The sequence below is a fragment of the Anopheles moucheti genome, chromosome 3 (genome assembly GCF_943734755.1).
Source record: "Anopheles moucheti chromosome 3, idAnoMoucSN_F20_07, whole genome shotgun sequence".
NCBI classification, from domain to species: domain Eukaryota; kingdom Metazoa; phylum Arthropoda; class Insecta; order Diptera; family Culicidae; genus Anopheles; species Anopheles moucheti.
Genome location: NC_069141.1, coordinates 86,162,104 through 86,181,721, shown reverse-complemented (window position 1 = coordinate 86,181,721; position 19,618 = coordinate 86,162,104). Strand labels below are relative to the sequence as shown.

Below are 19,618 nucleotides of genomic sequence, written 5' to 3'. Positions count from 1 at the left end.
CAACGGAATCAGGATTCACAGCCTTTCAGTTTTAGAAAATAATCATGTTGTTCTGTTTAGATCGAAATGTAAGCAATAGCTTCGTTGGATCTATTTATGTATTATGTATCAGTTCTTCACACACGGCGAAGATAAAGAAAATAGTTAAACGAAACACATTTCACTGCGACGATTATCTACTGAGTAGTCCGTGACTTAGAATAAGACGGGTTAAAATTGGTTTATTTTGAGTATTCATTCGACAAAAATAAATAAACAAACGCGAAAACTGGATTAATATCACATGTTAAAATTAAAATGATACAAACATTCCGGTTTTGGTTAAAACTTACGTAAACGTACGCAATTCCCAATATTCAATCCATCCTCTGATAGCTGCCCATAATTCCACGCGCACAGTACAAAAATGGTGACATTGCGGCAAACAGCAAACCACCGCCCAGCCACGGCCGATGTACAATCCACGCAATCGAAACAATCACCAGTGCGACCGAAAATGATAACATAATATTGGTCGAAAGAGTAAAATGGGTGTCGGGAAAGAACATTCGCATAAGCCGATGCTCCCTGGCAAGGTGTTGCATTATCGTCGCACTGCAAATCGTGGCGAAAAACAACAACACCCACCCGATGAACCGTATGCCCCAGGTGGCTTGTCGCTGTTGTTGGTGTTCTAAGCGGAAGATTTCGTGGAGTTTGTGTTCTCCGGGTTCGAGCAGAAGCACTTTGCGAAAGTGGGTTGATTCGTACGGTACGATCTTGCCATTCTCCAGCTTACCCACCACGGTTACGTATGACCCTTCGAGACCGGCGTAGGCAAACTGTATCCGTATGTCACCGATTTCCGGATTCCATATGTCGTTGCAATGATAGTAAAGACCCGCATGCATCCTAACCGATGGATCTTCGGGCCGCGTGTCAGATGTAACCTCTTGGAAGATTTTGAAACGTTCCTTTGCTACGGTGCCCAGCTCGTACGGACCAATATGAACATGCTCGGAGAGATGCACCGTGGAGTCGATGGGAAATGAGGTAGGATTATGATGACCGGAGCGTATGTAGAAACTGCGAGAGTCAATCAAATTATCGCGCCACTCTCTGCTGTAAAAGTAGGAACGATCTTCGGTTTCAACAGTGGCAACGGATTCTCCAAAGCGATTTTCACTACAAATAAAAGCAACCACATTAGACAGGTCTTCTAGTGGACATATTATACCGCACGAAAGCTTACACCGATTCCTCGACCCACTGGTACATCTGTACACGTCGTTTTAGCTTGACCGCTTGCACCTGGATGTTGTAATCGGGTTCAGTTAGCGGTTCGCCCGTCGATAGCGCTCCATTCAGGTGAATGAGGCGTCCTTCGTATTGCTTTTCGTATGGCATATCGGCACTCACTGTGATTGCATCGTTTAGGGCTTCGTCCAACGATAGAAGAATGCGTATGGTTCGACCCTGCCGGAGGATGGATTGTTAGTTATTTGACCGTAATCCGTGCATTCAAATCAGACGTGTTCCGACTTACCTCGTTCCAAATGAGGACGATTGATCCGACCAGCAACAGTACCGCACCAAACAGTGTGGTTAACCAGCAAGATTTAAGAGCCTCTGTAAACCTCATTTCAGGAAGACTATTTCTGTGTGAAAACCCAGCCGTTTCCAAACCACAGCTTCGCGTTCAAGGCGTTATCGTAACAATTTTCACCGGCCCGTTGTTTATTTTCGTTTCATTCCGTGCAAAAATGACAGTTCCATTTTGACAGTAGTCCAATGCTATAAAGTAGAGGAACAGTCGTAAATGTGACGGTAATAATTTGATATTTATGAAATGAATATTTTTTTGTAATTACGAGTTCGTCTTCAAATTGAGAAATCGATAAATGCTTCATTTAATGTTCTGGAAATTTCTTATTTCATGTTCAATGTTCATGTTTGTGCATTCAAGTAGTGTCGATTCAACTGCTCTTATCATTGATTAAGCATGAACAAGAGAATAACGGCTAGAATGATTTGATTATTACACAACAGTGATAGAATCGCAAAAGTAAAATACTTACGCCACTCTCAGTTATTGAAACAATTTAAAAGTGCAGAAAGTTAGTTTGGTTTCTTTTCCTAACGTCTATTTTTCAAAACTGCGAAGCTAAAAGGCCTTTGTGGAAGTTATGACTTGTAGTGATTGTTGAACTTCCATAGTTGAACTTATGGTGCTATAATCTGCTCGGAACATTTGTGTGGAGTTGCTTTGGAATGATTACAAAATCAATAGAAAATGCGTTTTAAAAGCTAGTTACGAGTATTAAAGTCAAGATTCTTTTACGAGCCTTATTTACTTCCAATAATGTATCCATGTTTAAACTGTGTTCATTGATGCAATTCTCTAGTTTTAGTTAGTTAAACAACAAACTGTATGTGAATAAATAATTGCAGCAATCATTGCATAATTCATGATTAGCACTCTGTAATATGGTTTCTACATGTTTTAATTTTAAATCGCACAGCAAATCTGTTATCTTAAGCAGAATTTACACGTTATCCAACGTAGAGACGCACAGCAGACCATGCTGCGTTCTGTCCTATTGTGCAAAGACCATAGTCCCAACTGTTTGTTCTACATCTCGCTCACACTCATGCTTTCCGTCGCTCGGTTTCACATTTCCTCAACTATGGGCTGGCAACGATGGTAATCCGGCCATTGCATCACTGCACATAATGCGAAAAAAGGCCTATTGGTGCTATAGTTCAGCGAAAAAGGTGAACCGGGTCGGAGGTGTGTTCTCGCGCTCGCGCTCCGGCGACTATTCTGCGTGTGCTTTAACGGTGTGTGCGCTAAACCCACCAGTAAACAGTTTCGGAACACTTGCCGTGACCGTGGGGTGAACGGATTGCAGCCCGGGTGTGTAGGTCCGAGAAACGTGTGGCCGGAAGGTGAAATATCTTGAAGGTTGTTGCGAACGTACAGTACGCACGGACGCACCGTCCATTTGATTGGATTGATTGATACGTGTCCTAACACGTATCAACAACATGTGCAAAAAAGTAACAACACAGGCACAGACGGGTTTGTTTGCGGCTTACGCTACCAAATTGTGATAAAACTTCACCGTATTGAGTGCCAACAAAAAGAGATTAATTAGCAAAGTAGCGAAACAAGTACCGAAGAGAACATGTGGGCGACAACATTATCTTTGCCGGCTAATTTGCTAAAACACCTTCTGGCAGCGTGTTTGTGATGAGATACATGAAGAAAAAAGAATACTTCAATAGGTGCAATATGAAACTAAAAATGCATCTAGCAAGCAGTGTATGATGCTGATGGAGGCTGGAGGCTGTGTGGGATTATTCCGTGACGATGAAGGAGTACAGAAACGAGAGCAACAACAGCAACGAAAAAAGGAAAATAAAAACGTCATCATCATCAGCTGATGCTGCACAAGTGGTTCTCGTATAGGTGCGCAGCTTCAAATGCACTGTGCAGTAAGGCCTGCTTTTCTTGCGTCGGTAGTGGTGTTGTGTTGTGTTGAGAGGATGATTGAGCTCAAGATTTCGCTGGTCGGTTTATCAGTGTGTCTCCATGGCAGTGCAGTTCTGTCCATTGATTACTTTGATTTGCAAGTGCTGACTAGATTGATGCTGTTTCTGATATGACGCGTTACTTTTCTTTCTTCCTGAGATGTTTTAGTATTGTTCTATTTTTTACTTAATCGATTTTCTTTTATTCAATTGCAATTAGCATAAACAAAATAAAACAACAAATCACCTTCTTCAAATGGTAGTGCTTGTAGGGGGAAAAAATCAAAAAAGTGTTACAATTACCTTCCCTATACACAAGGGAAGCAAAAAGGGTTCGTCACAGTGTGTGATTCAGTGTGATTTGAAAGCGTCTCTCTGTGGTTGTTAGTTTTGTGTTCTGTTTCGATAAAGTGTACAGTGTGTGCGTACGTGTGTGTGTGTGTGTGCACTAAGGTGTGTGATAAGCGTTCCGCGTTATCCTTACCTCATCGTCACCGACCCCTTCATTACCACATGAAGTTCTAAAGCAAGTGTTGTGAGAAAGTAAAATCTGTAGGTGAGGTTTGTAGGTGAGCAAAAAAGGGCATAGTAGTGAGAAGTGAAATAAAATAAATAGTGTGAAACATCCCGGGTGGTTGGAAATATGTGCCGATCGCGTGGATTACGAAGCAATAGCCACTGTACACCGATGTCCACGACCATGCTACTGCGTCTTGCCGTCGTGTGTCTGGCACTGGCCGTCACCCTAGCCAATGGATCCTCGGTACCGTCATCCTGGTCCCGAGTGCACCGAACGGCCCGGGACACGATGGGTGGTGGTGGTGGCGATCGGGAACAGCCACCCCGTGCCAGCGCGCTCATGTCCTGCGAGCGTATCAACAACTTTTTCTCCTCCATCAATGTAACCGTCAGCCCGGCAAATCAAGGTAGGCTAAAAATAAGGACACACACATCGCAATATCCCAAAAAGCAACGCGTAGTACCAGTAGGCACATCGCATTACATTGGAGTGCTATTTTATCAACTTTAGCTCCCAACAGCAGCCATCGCTCTGAATGGCGATCGATCGGAAATTCTATTTCCACAGGGTTTATTTTCTGTTTTCGCATACCATCCCTGTTCCTTGGATGTGTCGTGTCGGCAATGCATTTGCGAGTGTTTTTTTTAGGGAAGAAGTTTGATTTTACCCGCTCAAGGAAAATTGCTTCCCCGAGAGTTTGGCTGATTTCCGGGAAACTCTTTAACCCTCTGTGTGTGTGGTTTTTTTTTGCTACAGTAACGATAATGCGATGAAGGGGAAATATGGAAGCGGATATGACTCATACTTTCTTTCTCGCTACTCCTTTGCACAACTCAACTGTGCGGTTGGGAAAGCTTGTTCGGAGCCCTTAAGAATGTTTCCCGCTGTTGATGGCTAATGTTTTAACAGCATGATAAACGGCAATCATAAACTGCGCCGAAGAAAGAACGAAAATGTTGTGTTTTTTTTTTCGAATCAGGATATGAATCATATTACGCTTTCGATCGAATTTTTGATACACTAAAAACTTAATTTACTCTGAAAAGCGTTCGTTCAGGGTGAAATGCGAAATGGAAATGGTTATGCGCTTTAATGCGCATAATTTGCCACCTTTATTCGCGTTTCACATGTTAGCTGCAAACCGCCGACTCGACACGGCTGCTTCATTACGATTACGGCGAACAAAGTGTCAAATTTGCACGTTTTTGATCGATTGCGTGACACCGGCGAACGGCAGTCACGAGCGTAACCCTGCGAAATCCCAACAAATCTCAACATGGGGACATGAAGGGGAAAACTCCCTCTCTGCTTTAGTCCTTCCATTATGTGGCTTCCGTGCTGTTCGCGCTGGATGATTGATGTCACAAAAGAACCCTGAATTTGTTTTATTTTATTTAACGTTCCCCAATTTGTTTGAAGATCCCTCGTCTTTTCTTTTTTGTTGGGTTTAACAAATTCACGGTTGCAATTGGCCCCCGTTGTAACTTTGCTTCTAAATAAAACTAAAGGGGCGAAAAGGGCTTCAAGTGTCAATTCTGGGCAATTCTTCTCCTTTACACTCCTTGCAATTGATTGCCGCCACCCGTTGGCTGTTGGAATGTACAGGTACAGGGCAAGCCTTTTTAAAAAGTTTCCGCCATTTCGACGTTTCGAAGTATCGTTTTAGAACCTGGGGTTTAAATCGGAATTAAATGGCGTTTGGATTTTTATTACTGACAATAAATATCGTGTTTAATAGAGCGTGTAGTGTGCTGACAGGATTTGCTTTATCCGTGGTGTCTATCTGTTCCACTGTCATATTATGACGTTGAGTACAAGCTAGATTTTAAATATCTTTTATTTATTACCCTCATTTTTAGTGGTTGAAATACTTGAGCCTCTTGAGCTCATAGTGCCATTAGAGAGGAATTCAATAACTCAAAACGCTATAATTGAAACACTACACCTCCTGCACTATTCTTCATAGTTTAACGTTCAGCTCTATTGTTTGGATTGATGTAATCATGTGATTGAAAGTTGTGAGGTCCGATTTATCATCCGCTAATCGTTGGCGCAAAACACGCACGCAACACTTTGTATGGACAGGCGACACCAAAGCCAGCGTGCGCACGATAAGATATTTGCTTCCTTCTGTCTGGCAGCAGTACAATCGTAATCGCACCGATTCAGATTAACGCCTTATCGCCACTGTCTTACACTATGCCGGATATATCGGTCATGATTAGAATGACCGATAGAAATCGCACGACGACAGGGGTGTGTTCCAAGAGTGGTCCACCTTTGTCGCAACTCGAAATAGAATTTAATTGAATGCAGCCCAAGAAGGGTCAATCGAAACATTCAATCTGGAGAAAAATTCCCTTCTTCTTGCAAAAGTTTTGTGTAATATAAACCGTGATAAAAAAGCGAATACATTAATCCTTACATTGGATAGGGTTCTAGAGGAATCCCAAAGCAAATCTCCAAGCGAGTAGTCAATCGGAATGAATCGGCGGGGTTTTTTTTGCTCCAATACCTAGCTAATCCCGCCATCCCAACCAATGCGCAATTCCCAAAAGGTCAGCCCTTCGGCAAGCAAATCCCTTCTTAGTGTCTCTGCCTTCGCGCTTAATCAAAATGTACTAGAAAGCTTCGAGGCTGCCGGTGAGGATATCAATCCGAAATTGATTGAGAAAAAAAGCGGGAATAAATAAAAAAGGCCCATCCGTGCAAACACCAAGGATCAGTTTGGAAGTTGGGTCGAAACTGGAATCGCTGATCCTTGCTGCCGGTGGCTCATCCGTGCGTAAATCTTGCGTAAAGCACGAGCGGCCGAGTTGTTTCGATGGAGTTACCGTGTTCCGCATCGTTTCTGCGTTTCTTTTAACCCGGCCATCAAGACCTCACACGGCTATGTTCTGGAGGTGCAGTGAAAGGGCTGTTTTTTTGGGGGAGAAGGGCATACAGAGGCGTAAGATAAATGTCAACCTGATTCGCTCACTTTCGACCGGAGTGGAGTGTTGGCCGTTTGATGCTGCTGGGGAATAATGAGGGGAAAATGGTACACCTAAGCTGATTGGTTGACCTTTTTTTCTCCCCCCACCAGCGGTCAGATCCTGGACATCTTTCTTAACACCCCAATTCTTCGTACCGGGGTTGATCCTACATTTATCAAAGACGGGTGGCAAATTTTTATTTCATTTGAAACTCTCCCCGGGAACACACACCTTACTGGCGCGAGTGCGAGTGCGTGTAAGCTTTCCTGGGTTTCCGCTCTCTTTTTTTATTCATTCAGAACCAACCAACCGTATATCTGTGTGCTGACTTCACACAACCAAAGGGTCAGGGTTCAATCGAAAACACGAGCTACCTGAGATCCTTTCGGCAAGACGCTTGGAAACATACGGTCACCACCTCTCAAAACCTTTCCTTTTCTACGGTTTTCTCCTCGGTTCTTTATCGTGTTTTCCCAATCGGGTGCATTTTCCACCTTTAAATACACTTGTTTTCTGATAGATAATGGGCACCGGGAATGGTGAACTCCGATAGAAAAGGATCCACGCCTGGTGTGCTCGGTATCTTGGTTCACCTTTTATGTTTTCACCATTCTCCAGTCTCGAACCGTTGCAGCTAGCTTCAATACAACACACAGTGCCCTTTTGCTCACTGTCCCGAAGCAAATGTGTGTCCATTTTTTTGTTTGTTGGTTCCATTCTTTGTTATGCTTGTTTGATCCCATTTCTTACTCTTTTGCCTTTCAACAATGCGTTGCGTATGTTGCCTTCCGATGTGGGTTTTGTTTTCTTTGTTAATTAGAAAACTACATTCACGGTGTTGTGCTTCTTTCACTATGCAAAAGGACCATTTCATTCAGTTAATTTGGTACAGGGTTTTCAATGTGTTCTTTCTTTGTTTGCTTGTGGCGTTGTTTGCATCATGTCTTTGTGTTTTCGGACAACTTTTATTTCTTTTTAGTTAGAATTAAGTTTGTTTGTTTATCATTTACTGTTTTTTTTGTTTTTGTTTTGAAGTTTATTATGTTTAATGTTGATTTATTATAATGTTGGGCATTAGTTAAGTTCTAATAAAACGATTTATGTATAAGTTTTCTCATAACATTCTTTTGCTACAATTCTACTGCAAAAGGTTGTTGTTCTCTACTCCCGTCCCCATCTTGTTCTAGCTCGGTAAGCTGACCACTCGAATCGAATTCGTCTGCCACTTGAGTGCACCGTTTTAATGACCGCTTTTCGGCACAGGTCAATTGATTTCGTCTAAGGATATGGCAGGTTCGGAGGTGTTTTTTTTTGGTCCATGGCTTAACTGTTGTTCTTTTTTCCCGTTCATACCAAGAATAGCGTCACACAACGCAAGAAGGGTGAATTTGGCCCAGCACCACCACGACGACGACACCGAGGACTCGCACCATTGCAGGACCTCCCGGTGTGCGTACCTTTGGCCTTGTGTTTTCTTCCTTGCTTGCACGAATAGAATGAATAGGGCGCTCTTGCTTTTGGCGTTGAAGAAGCCGGTCCAGTTCTGCCTGCCTGCTGCCCATCGTCGTGGGAAGCACACAGGGGAAATAGAGCAATAAAAATTGATTTTACGACTTTTTTGCAGAGCACTGCTGCGTGTGGATGAGTGCTGTGGACGATGATGCGCTGATGATGATGGTGCGCCTTGTGCACATTGGCCGGACAATCTCGCCGGGTCATCGGGATGGCCTTTGTTTTTCGTTCTCAAGAGATATGTCGCTTTACGGCGGCGCATCACATAAAAGTGCCCGGGTTCTTCTGGGTGTGTGTGTTTTTTTTTTGGAGGTAAAGTCATACAAACATGCTGTCGTCGTAGCTGCCGAAAGGTGTTCGTAGGTATTGTGTGTGCTAGGTGTGTAAAGTCAGGAGAGGCTTGTGGAAAAAAGTGCAGTTTTAGTCATAAAACGGGCACCTTTCCTTCCAATTCCTTTCAGTTCCTGGGAATTTTCCAACCGTTCTGAATAAAATCATTTTAATTTGCAGGGATTTTTGAAATTTCTCCAAGCTTTGAAGATTCGAAGGATTTCATTTTTCAGTCACAAGTCCAGCAATATCCTTCTATTTCTCGTTAGTGAAAGAACACAATGCCCCCGGTTCTAAAGCTTGGGCCACGAAATGGAAAGGAGAATTCACTAAATTGCGTGAATGCCTTAAGGACTTATTGTGGGATCTTTATTGTATTGCGCTCGAATTCATTGTTGACCTTATTTCATTCGCATTCTCAGAAACAGGAACCTACCCTGGGCGGGATTTTCTCTCCCATTCACCGATGTAAATCCTTTTGTTCGTTTTGCAAAAAGGGCCTCACTCCGGCTTTCCTCTTGACAATGATATCATAAAGTAACAAACATTTTTTGGGATGTACAAAACCTTTACAGAAAGTGGACAAAAATACAAGTTGCTACTAGTCAGGGTGAGTGAATGCATATGATTAGATTACCAAAACGGTCCCCATTCATGAGAGTTCCAATGAAGCATCAGCTTACATTCTTGGCAAAAATTAAGACACCATTGATTGTTGTTGGCGGCAACATATTATGCTCCATCAAACGCATTTCCATGGCTGCCATTCTTCACTTCAGTGCAAATAAAAATAAACCAACCAACAAAACCCTTTTCATCCGGTCACATCCGGTTTTCGGTCGGGGTGTAGTGAGCAATAGCCGCCAGACACTCCGTCGGCATGCTAGAGAGCCAGAGCCGGAGTATGTTTATTTACATGGTACCAAAAATAAATATGCAATTCGCAAAAGGGAACTGAGTTCCGGTTCTGACTCATCATGGCGTGATCGTTGGATGATCGTTATGCAGAACTGTAACATGGCGTAGTGAAAATACCATCTGCAGTTGATTAAAGCATGCATCAAAGGGGATAGGACGGAGCTAACATATGAGGCCCTGCCAGGGACGTTCGCATGAGTCGTACGTCGGGCTGTTGATTTTCATTTGCCCCATCTAACTGAGCCTCATGTTGGAAGAAGGAAAAAAACCTTGGGGGAAAGAGCATTCTTTTAAGCAAAATGTGTCAACTTTCTTTCCCAGACTATAGCTCGGGAAGGTGGCAAATGTATGGAAGTTGATTGACGGCAAAGAAACACGCCTGTCGTCGTTTTGATATCGGCTCGATGGAGGAGAACACGTGCGGAAACGGAATTTCCCCTCCAGAGTTCCAGGCTTCGGTCTAGGTTGTTCTGCACTCCCTGCCGATATACATCTCAATATCAGGTTTGATACGAACTGATACGCCAACGGTGTTCTAATTTCCACCCTTTTGCCGACGCCCTGGACGGACGCCAACCCTGGTAGCCGATAAGACCATGCCGACCGGCAAATGTGTATGCTGACCCCGAGCATCCAAGATGTCTGGGGAATGGCGTGAGTAAGTGTAATGTCGTGCCCGGTGCTCGGTGCTCAGTAACAAACGGGTTGACAGCGGAGAGGGTTGGGGAGAATGTACCGATCGTATCGTCCCCTATCGTCTTTCGCCATGCAAACATTGCCACGCAGCATGACACATGAAATGTTTGTAAACAGTGCGCATCAATGTTGTGATTGGAGCAGCAGGTCCCAACTGCAATCAGTGCTTGTGGCGTCACACTGGCCTGTTGTTGGGCCGCGATGGGTAAGCGGTTCGGACTGCCTGACCTTTGGGGCGATCTTTCACGGGGCGAAAGTTTGAAGGTTGCAAGGATTTTTTTGTTTTCCGTGTTAGGTAATTAATTTATGCATTGAACGTTGCTTTTTTGCGATGGTCAAACATATTTGTCTCACCACAGACGAGTGCGAGCAAAGTTCTCTCATCAGCTGGTCTTTTCGATTAGCCCTGCCCTCGCGAAGGAGGCTCCTGTTTGCATGCACGTAGCACGCTTTTTAGCTCTTATCGACAGACTTGCTGATAATAGCGCACAGGCGTTTGTTTACATTTCAAACCGTAGCCTTAAACTGCTTCTTCCATTCTGCGGGTGGGTTGGTGAAGTCTTCAACGCATCGCTCGCAAAGCTGCGAAGAGAAAAGAAAACAACACGCTGGGAAAAAAAGGGATCACACATAGAAATAGGCAGGGTTGATAAGGGCGCCGTATAAAGCGCCGCAACTACGCCAACCGGTCGCGCTATTGATCGCTTGTCGTAGGTCATCAACAACAAATCTGTTTACCGCAGCGTGTAAGTGAGTGTGCTGGGGTGGAAAACGAGGGCATTTTTGAATGGCCAATGCGCGTTTCGATTATGTTGCATGGGGGGAGTCTCGGACACAACAACTCGGAAAGCTTTCAGCGGAACATGGAAAGGGTAGATGAGTCACATATCTGTCCAGCACATTGGGCTACCCTTTCCAAGTGGCCAAGTTTGTGTCGCTTGGCTCAGGCGTGTTCATTCATCACGCGGCGTGTGCCCTTTGCGCAGTGGTGCAATGTACGAGGCCGGCTAGTTTGTCCTGCGGTGACAACCTTGTTAAGGGTGGGCGAAAGATTCGTCGCCGCCGGTCTATGCGGATTAAGGGCAGGTGCCCACGATCGAAACCCCGAACTCGAGGCACCACGGTCGTTATATGGTGAAACAAAGCGTTCGTTGGTGGCAATAAACTGTGTGCCGTACTATAAAGCGTACGTTTTGTGCACTGTAGCGGAGGCTGAGGAGTATTATTGGTGCTATAAATTCCGCCGTCCGAATGGCAGGAAGGAACTTCTGTTGCCGAGCCCCCCCCCCCCCCCGGTTCCGATAGTTTTGTTATAGTGTCAGTCATGCAGGAGAGGTACGATATATGGTGGGACTGTCCAATAAAATAAAATAAAAAGCTTTCCATGTGAGGTATCTTAATCTGTATCGTACCTTTTCCGAAGGATTTAGTGAGCTTGGTGATCACGGGTTATTGGAAAAGAAGACTAAGAGCAGAGAGATAACTTTGATCATTCAACTTCAACATCTGCTCCATTCTACAAATTCTTCAACCGTTTTTGTTGCAGAGCTTTGCTCAACTGATGCAACAAATAGTTTTGCTTTGTTATAATAATAAAAAAAACATAGATTTATTATTAAACCTTCACTACTCCCCCGGGAATTCCTAGCCGTAATCTTCCCGCTAATCAAAACAACCATCACCGAGGGAAAATGAAATAAACACCAATGGTGTGCGGGTTTTTTTTTCACTGGCCAGCGGTAGGTACTGCTAGTCCCTAACCAGTCGCGCCAGTTCCTAAACTGTTGGCCAACTACACCACTGCAGCATTAACACTGTTTTTCGAATAAAATCAGCAGCAGAACCACGGCCAACCGAGCACACCGGGGGTGCAATGTATTTATATCAATTTATGAGTTGCGAGCATAAACATTTATGATCTCGTTGCTTTATGGCGATCTACCACCACCATCTCGGTAAGGGGCGCAACGCACATTGAGGTGTTACTGTGTGCGTGTTATGATGGTGTTGCTAGTTTAGGCCTACCGCCTATAAGGGTCGATGGCGTCAAGCGCAACCCCGATTACGTTGCTCTCGTTGGGGTAGTCGCGAAAGGGGTAGAACAAGGATGCAGGAGGGCACCATGAGCTTCTTCAGGGGAGTTTTGGATTCGGAAAGCTTCTAAGTTCCCAGGATGTTCCCAGGGGGATGGCTTTAGAATGGGAATTAATTGCTCTAGCGAGGGTAGGTTTATTTAACAGCGGCTTTAAAGCGTTTCTGGAGCCTGTTTAAAGAGAGTGTTCCAACACTTTTACAGCTGGGGCACGAGAAAACTGGTTGAGTGATCCGAAGGATACGCTGTAAAGTCTTCTCGGTTTATCGTAAAATTGTGAGTCATTTTATTCTGTCTCGGCGCATCCTCGCCTCGCAAACGACACCGAACAAAATTCTTGTTAGAGAAGGTAAACTCTCGTCACTTGAAATATTCATTAAAAAGAGCACGTACCTCATGGCTTTGAATATCCGAGTTGTGTCTCAGCCATTCTTCGGGATATCTCGGAATGTCTTCCCAAGCAAGTGGGAGAAGATGAGCATTATTTGGCTTATAGTTCCTTACCGGACTGCAGGAAAGGAACTTTTCGCACAACTAACCTAAAATCCCTTCACGTACTAAATTATGCTGTCGATTATGCTTCACATCCACAGCATCCATTGCATCCAAGTGTGGCCATTGTGTGGGCGTTTAATACCCGGCCGTTCATAAATCACTCCACCGCTCCACATCGAGGGCTCGCGATCGCTCCACAGGGAGGGATTTGGTTTTTGGGGAAGCTGTAAAGTAAAATTGGTTAGCCTTCAGCTGGTGCCGGCCACTGAACCACAGACGTCACGTGTTGTGTACGGGTGTTTGCTACAATTCATACAACTCGACCCCGGTGTTGATAGCGCTAATGGAATTCTCAGCTTTAGTTTCCCCGTACGCAGCAAATTAGCGTCGGGCACCATCATTGATTCGGCAGGAATTCGCGATGGATTTTGCGAATAGTTTTGCTGACATGGGAGGAGGGGGGAGGGGGGGGGGGGGGGGGAGGTTACCAACAAATGGATGCCTAATGTTCGTTCGTTCATTAAACCGATACACACGCGGCAATTAAAATAGATTTCAACGGGTGGGGAGTTTCGGCGATCGAAACAGAAAACGGTGGTGGCGGGGTCTTGTTTCTTGTTCCCAAACAATTCCCTCCCTCGCCACCCGTTGTGTGTGTGTGGTCTGCGGATGCATTAGCACCAAGTACTTTTTGGTACTGCCTGCCCAAACAAATCCATCACACGCAAGTGGTCGGAAAACACACAGCTCCCGAAAGCATAAATTTATTCATTCGCACCTCCGGGCCGCGCCTGGTGATGGAGGGTTTGAAAAATCGCTTCGCCCTTTCGCGATTAGGTTCGATCATTCCATCGAATTTCCATCATTGGCAATGTGTGCGCCCAACGCAGCACTTCTAGTTCGCAACCGTTTCGGGGCGAGTGTTGAGTTCCGAATTCCCAAAAAACGGTTCTAATTACCAAACCTCACGCCACCAAGAGTAAGTCCAGTGATTGACGCTATGTGGAAATGTCTCGGCAGCAGCATACGTTGCTTCCATTCAGGAGGTGGTAGTCGTTTCCACCGCGTACTACGGCGCGTGTGTTTCAAGTGCAATGGTGGCTTAAAATAGAACTTACTCAGTTTCCATTTGCCGCGCTATAGTCTTCTATCGATTTGCCATCGTTTGCTCAATCGATGCTGAACCGATCGGATGGTTTTAATTTTTTTTTTCACCTTCGTGCGGAAAGGAAGGAATTTGGATTTGGAGCAGGTAGATAGTGTACGAAAGTGTCTGTAGGTTTATACGCTACATCATCACACTGATCACAGATTGACTGAAACTGGAACTCCGGATACCGGATACTCCTTTTCCAGGAATAGACACACCGGAGCGCCCAGGGCTACTTGCGTGTGTGTACTTAGCATTCTCCGTGGTGTGCGGATTGGATGGTTAGTGTCGGTGTTTACTAAAGTTTATTTACATTTTTAGCCGAGTTTGTTTCTAAACTTGCGCTGTATGGTGCACATCCGGCACTGTTGGACGATCTTTTCGGAGCAATCGGCAACAGGAAATGGAAGTCGCAGATGGTCCATTTCGGAGGAATAATAACAACGTTAGCCGCTGAAGTTCTTCTGACCTCTTTCCCGGGTGCAAAACGCCCGCCATTTTTGCAGCATGGAGAGGTTTTTGCAAATTTAATTATTTTTTTGCTGCATTCCGTATCAGGAAATTGCTTCATTAAAAGGTTTAGTGTTACGTGGAAATTAATCTTAAATATAACAAAAACCGAAGAACTGAACTGTAAATGATTTTGTTTTGTTGCGGCATTATTCTCCTCGAGCTTACTGTTAAGCTTTTTCGCAGCTGAAAGCTCCGTTCCGCTTGATTTCAACTTAATGTTCGGGGCAGATGGGAAAACGATGCGGTTTCCGGTGGGAGATGGTAATAAAATCACGCTCTGCATTAAAATTAAAACATTGTATCGAAATGAAGACTGACGTTTCGCTTAATTTGTGTTGCGGGAAGTCGACCTCCAGGGTCGCGTATATTTCCCCACTCCGTCGTCTCTGCGTCGAACCTCAGCCAGGCACGGTGCGTCTCTGTGGTTATGGTGTTTGGGGGTATTTTGGAATTCGCTGGGGGGTTATTTTGTTGTTGTTCTACTCTCCTCCGTTTGTGTGGTTTATTTACTCTCATTTGGATTTACTTTCTGTTGCGTGTGTGAATTGTCCGTTTTGGCAAGCTTGCACACACTTGCTTTCGCAAGGGCAAATGATAAATTTGTATGCTTTTTTATTATTCTGAAATGTGATATCCGTTCGAGGGAATGGCGGGGTGGGAGACAGAATAATAACAAAACATCCGAGATATGCTGCTGTGCAGCTTGGTGTGGTTTGGTTTTAAAATGAGGATCATAAAATTTTGGGCAAACACCCTTCGTCGTTTCATTCTGCCGTGTGCGTGTGTGTGTGTGGTTTGGAAGTCAAATTGTGGACGTGTGGCATGCAAATTTTAATTTGTAGCTCGTCTCGTTCCAGACTTTGTTCTTTGTCCTTTGGTGGGGAGCTGTTGCAATTTTTGCCATGCGGCGATCGATATATTTCACGGATGTAGATCAACAAACCGGCTTTTTTTTGGGGAAGGTTGAGAGAGACCAATACATTGTTGCTGATCGTTTGCCTGTTTTTCCTTTCTGTTTTGGGACGCGGCACACAGAAAAAAATTGTCACAGTAATCTGAGAGCAGGTCTTCGAGGGAGACTCGACAAAAAGAGGACCAGAACATAGCGCGAGAAACGCACGTACAAACTGGACCCAAAATCATCATAATCGGTCGCAATCGACGACCAATTTCAGATTTTGGAATAATTTCTTCTTTGCCTAATGAAAAAAAAAACAGAAAAAAATAAAACAACAACCCGATCCCCAAAACGAAAGGAGGATTTGCATTAATGATTTGCTGCACAGGCCCAGGCACAACAGTGAAAGAAGCACGTACCACACCATGCGATCCGGTTTTATGGTGTCGCGATTTTTGTGGCTTTCGCGAGTTTCTTTTTTTTTCTTTAATTTCCACCCATTTCCCTTTGGCCTTTGGATAAACGATATATGTGTTCGATGGGGAAAGAAAAAATAATTATTTCGAAAATGAAGCTTTTTACCAGCCAGCTATTGTTGTTGGGCGATGATTTTGCGCTCTTTCGAGCTTAGATGCAATCGCACGTGTTCCCGTACGCGGGCAGAAAGAGTGATCGAAATTGGTGGCCAATTGAGGTGGAATCGCGTTCTGGGAGCTTGAAGCTGCAATTTGATATTTCCCCCCCGGTTGTGCAGATTGAAGTCAAACGCGCATCGAGCAAAAGAACAGGATTGGAACGTTTCGTACGCCACTACAGTCAGCATACTTTGAGGCTGGTTATCATACAACTCCCATTCCTGGCACCTCGCCGGTGCGCCATGTGTGTTGTCCTGCTGGAAGTAGATTGAAAGGTTGTCACACAAGCGGCCGGAATAGAAGGGCTGCAGTGAATGCAATTTCGTGCCATTGAATACCCCACAGGAGTGCACCGTGATGCGATGAGATTGATTTTCCGGATGCGTGTGTGTGCGGGCATTGATCGGACGGTTCGGTGCTCTTGTTTGAAGATGACACTCGAACGACACACCGGCGTGTGTGTGTGTGTGCCCTGTGAAGGAGTGGGTGCTTTATGCTTTGACATCGCATCGGCATGCGGCTGTCGGAACAAAAGAGCGGTGGTGTTTGGTGTGCCACCGAGGTGGTGGTTGTTAGGAGGGTTGGAATTTCGTTTAAAGTTTTCCCTTCAGCCTGCCGGGATGATTGTTCATGAACGAGAATCTAATCAATGGCCTTTGAAAGGGTGTCTAGAATATGCTGTCTGTTATTGGGTGTACCTTTTGAATTGTACAGACATTTACTGGTGGACTGGTGGGCGAAGGAAAGGAGAGGTCCGTGAGGAGGTCCTGCTTTCATGATAGGACGAACCTCAAGCATTGTAGTTTTTGATGAATGTCTGTCCTACTGATCATTGTGACTCACGGCCAGTCATCCGGGCGAGATAATGCTGTGATTATCAAGTCGAAATAGGAGGTCCTCTTTGGTTTCAATGAAATTAGATACTTCTGACTAATAAAAGGGAACAAAACCACTTTTAAGAGGTCGACGATGGATAGGAGTTTAACTTGCTTTTACTACGTTTTTTTTTACATCAACTGGTTCATCAGGGTGTAAGTGAGATTTCGTTCTGTCCAAAATTCCAAACCCGTAGTTATTCAACTTCTAGTGCTTTTGCTTTCGATTGCGTGTCTATTTCTGGGGCTCAATCTCTCACACACATTCACCCAAACGCGTTCCGCCCGGCATCCGGAGCTGTTAACAAACCATCAAAACCGTTTGACCGAAGCCGCGGTACGTTAATGTGACGCTTAACCACACGACCACTTTAGCGCCAGCCTACCATGGCGTGCCGGTTCCACGTGACACCTACTTTGTCTAATGTTTCACGGTTGGTTAACTTTGCGCACTCATCGTTTTTGGAAGGCTGTTATGAGCAAGGGTCTAATAACGGGGGGCTTATGGGAATCAGATGCGCGTGTATGCCACATACTCGGGTCCCACAATTTGTTGCAACAATTAACGTGATACATTAAATACGGGATATACGTTTAGTAGATTGTACGATTTGGTCACGCAATATGGTGGCTTGTGATGGGTTTATTACACGAGGCAAAACGCAATGCGACAACAAGAAAACGCTTCATGCTATGATTGTACTGATAATTCATGATACCACACGATAGCTAATTTGTTAACAAACAATAAAGATGGTGGAGCATGGAATTTAATATAGAGCTATTGGTTTATAAGTTCAATATCCAATTTGCCCAAAGCGCTTCATTAGCTCATAATACACAATCTCTAAGTGGTATCCCACCTGATGCTTTCGAATTCTTGCCACGACTAGCTGAGTTTCTTTGAGTTGATAACTTCTGAACTCATGAAGTGTGATCAATTCTGCTTGCTGTTAAATCATTCATCAATTGACCCATTCTTCAAGTCGAAATGTCGTAAACTTCATGCATTTCCCTCCGCGTACATATTATTTTTGTTACATTTTTTATCTGTTCTTTTGGGTAATATAAATCAAAAATAGCTCATCGTTACGTCATGCTGTGGCATGCTCTAAATGCGCTCTAAGCATTTAATCTGACGCCTAAATATGCAACGTGTCCAACATGGTGCTTGATAATTTTATTATGTTTTCACTTCTGGCTCATTTAGCGTTAGTGGATGTGTTTTGGAGCGGCGGGAAAATGCCATCCACAAATGTGCCTCAAAACTACGATCGTACATAAAAAATCAACCCCCACCCCCCAGCCACCCCCAATTAGTATATCTATCAACATCAATACGCGCTGTCAACATGAAACATCAACCGCTGTTTGTATGGTGTACGGCGAGGTTGTGTTTTTTTTTTCGGCTGTCGTGTTGTTTTACTCGAAAGTATGCGCACGAAATGTCGGTTTAAATTGAGAGAGAAATATGCGGTGCGATGATTTGTGTCCTCGGTTACGCTTGGGTGAAAAATACACAAGATCATGTTGTTATTCTTGGGGGGTGCATGCGATTACGAGGCGGGTAGAGTTCGAGGTTTGCTAGCGCGCAGAAAAAGTTGTCTCTAGCCTTTCTGCTTGTTTTTGTTTCCCCTTCCGGTTATCCCCAGACTGGGTGGCTGGTGGGGGAGGGAAAACATGTTTGCTGCTGCGTGCGTGCGCACGATCGACGTCAGGCACGGAAGATCAATGCTGGAACGTAAAAGTTTATTTATGGCGCCCTGATCCACTGTGTTTGGTATGTAAATAGAGTTTCGATTTGCCATGTGGAATGTGCGGATTTTGTGTTTTATCTAATTGAGGATTATCGGCGAAAAACCCGGGAGATTCATTAGTGCTGAAGGTCGTTAGAAAATTGCCTCACTAATTTGGTAAATTTTCCTTTTGTCAAGTTACACCATCATGTGGTTGAAATTATCCCCCTTCGCATAAACAGCTGGTGAATGTCTAAAGTTCAATGACTGCGTCTGCTTCTGTGGCTTTTTCCCGCTTTTCTGCAGCTTCTTTCGCGCCTTGGCGAACGCATTGCCGATCGTCGGTAGGTAGTGGTGGTATTGCGCATCCCGTAACGTACGTTCCAAAAATGTCTTTTCGCAATTTGATTTGTTATGTTTTTCTTCTGCCTGCGCCGACTACTTCCCGTTTCAGAATGTTACAAATGAGCGAATAATTAACGCAACGGAAATGGGAAGATAAACGAACTGTTTTGTTGTTCCCTTTTTTCATCGTAAGAAAGAGCATTGGGCATGTAAAAACATTCGTTAAAAATACACTACAACTACAACATGCCGAAGCTATGTGACCGTGGGCACGTTTTTCTTTAGCTTCCCCACACATATGCCGCGTGTGTGTCCCAACGTGGGAATGTTTCGGGATAAAAATAAATAATCCGAGACCCCGCGTACACAGTCGGCGGCGCACACTGCCGGTGGTTGAATTTTGCACCGGCAAGAT

The 19,618-nt window shown here is 44.5% G+C and overlaps 2 protein-coding genes across 4 annotated transcripts in view; one reads left to right on the top strand and one right to left on the bottom strand.

Annotated features, from left to right (window-relative positions):
- Nucleotides 1–238: 238 nt before the first annotated feature.
- LOC128304423 (transmembrane protein 43 homolog) lies at nucleotides 239–1,646 on the bottom strand. The gene is made up of 3 exons (XM_053041612.1): nucleotides 1,526–1,646; nucleotides 1,232–1,455; nucleotides 239–1,164 (listed from the first exon to the last, which is right to left on the bottom strand). The coding sequence occupies exons 1-3, from the start codon at nucleotides 1,619–1,621 to the stop codon at nucleotides 357–359; spliced, it is 1,128 nt and encodes a 375-aa protein (XP_052897572.1). The 5' UTR covers nucleotides 1,622–1,646; the 3' UTR covers nucleotides 239–356.
- A 1,102-nt stretch (nucleotides 1,647–2,748) lies between these two features.
- LOC128305966 (division abnormally delayed protein) overlaps nucleotides 2,749–19,618 on the top strand; it is a 117,836-nt gene continuing 100,966 nt past the window's right edge. The window contains exons 1-2 of one of the 3 annotated variants that reach the window (XM_053043618.1): nucleotides 2,749–2,820; nucleotides 3,734–4,439. In XM_053043618.1, coding sequence (XP_052899578.1) covers nucleotides 4,157–4,439 — 283 coding nt within the window. In that variant the 5' untranslated portion in view covers nucleotides 2,749–2,820; nucleotides 3,734–4,156. Of the gene's footprint in view, nucleotides 2,945–3,733; nucleotides 4,440–19,618 lie in introns of all 3 variants that reach the window. The other 2 variants (XM_053043616.1, XM_053043615.1) reach the window with 2 other exon arrangements.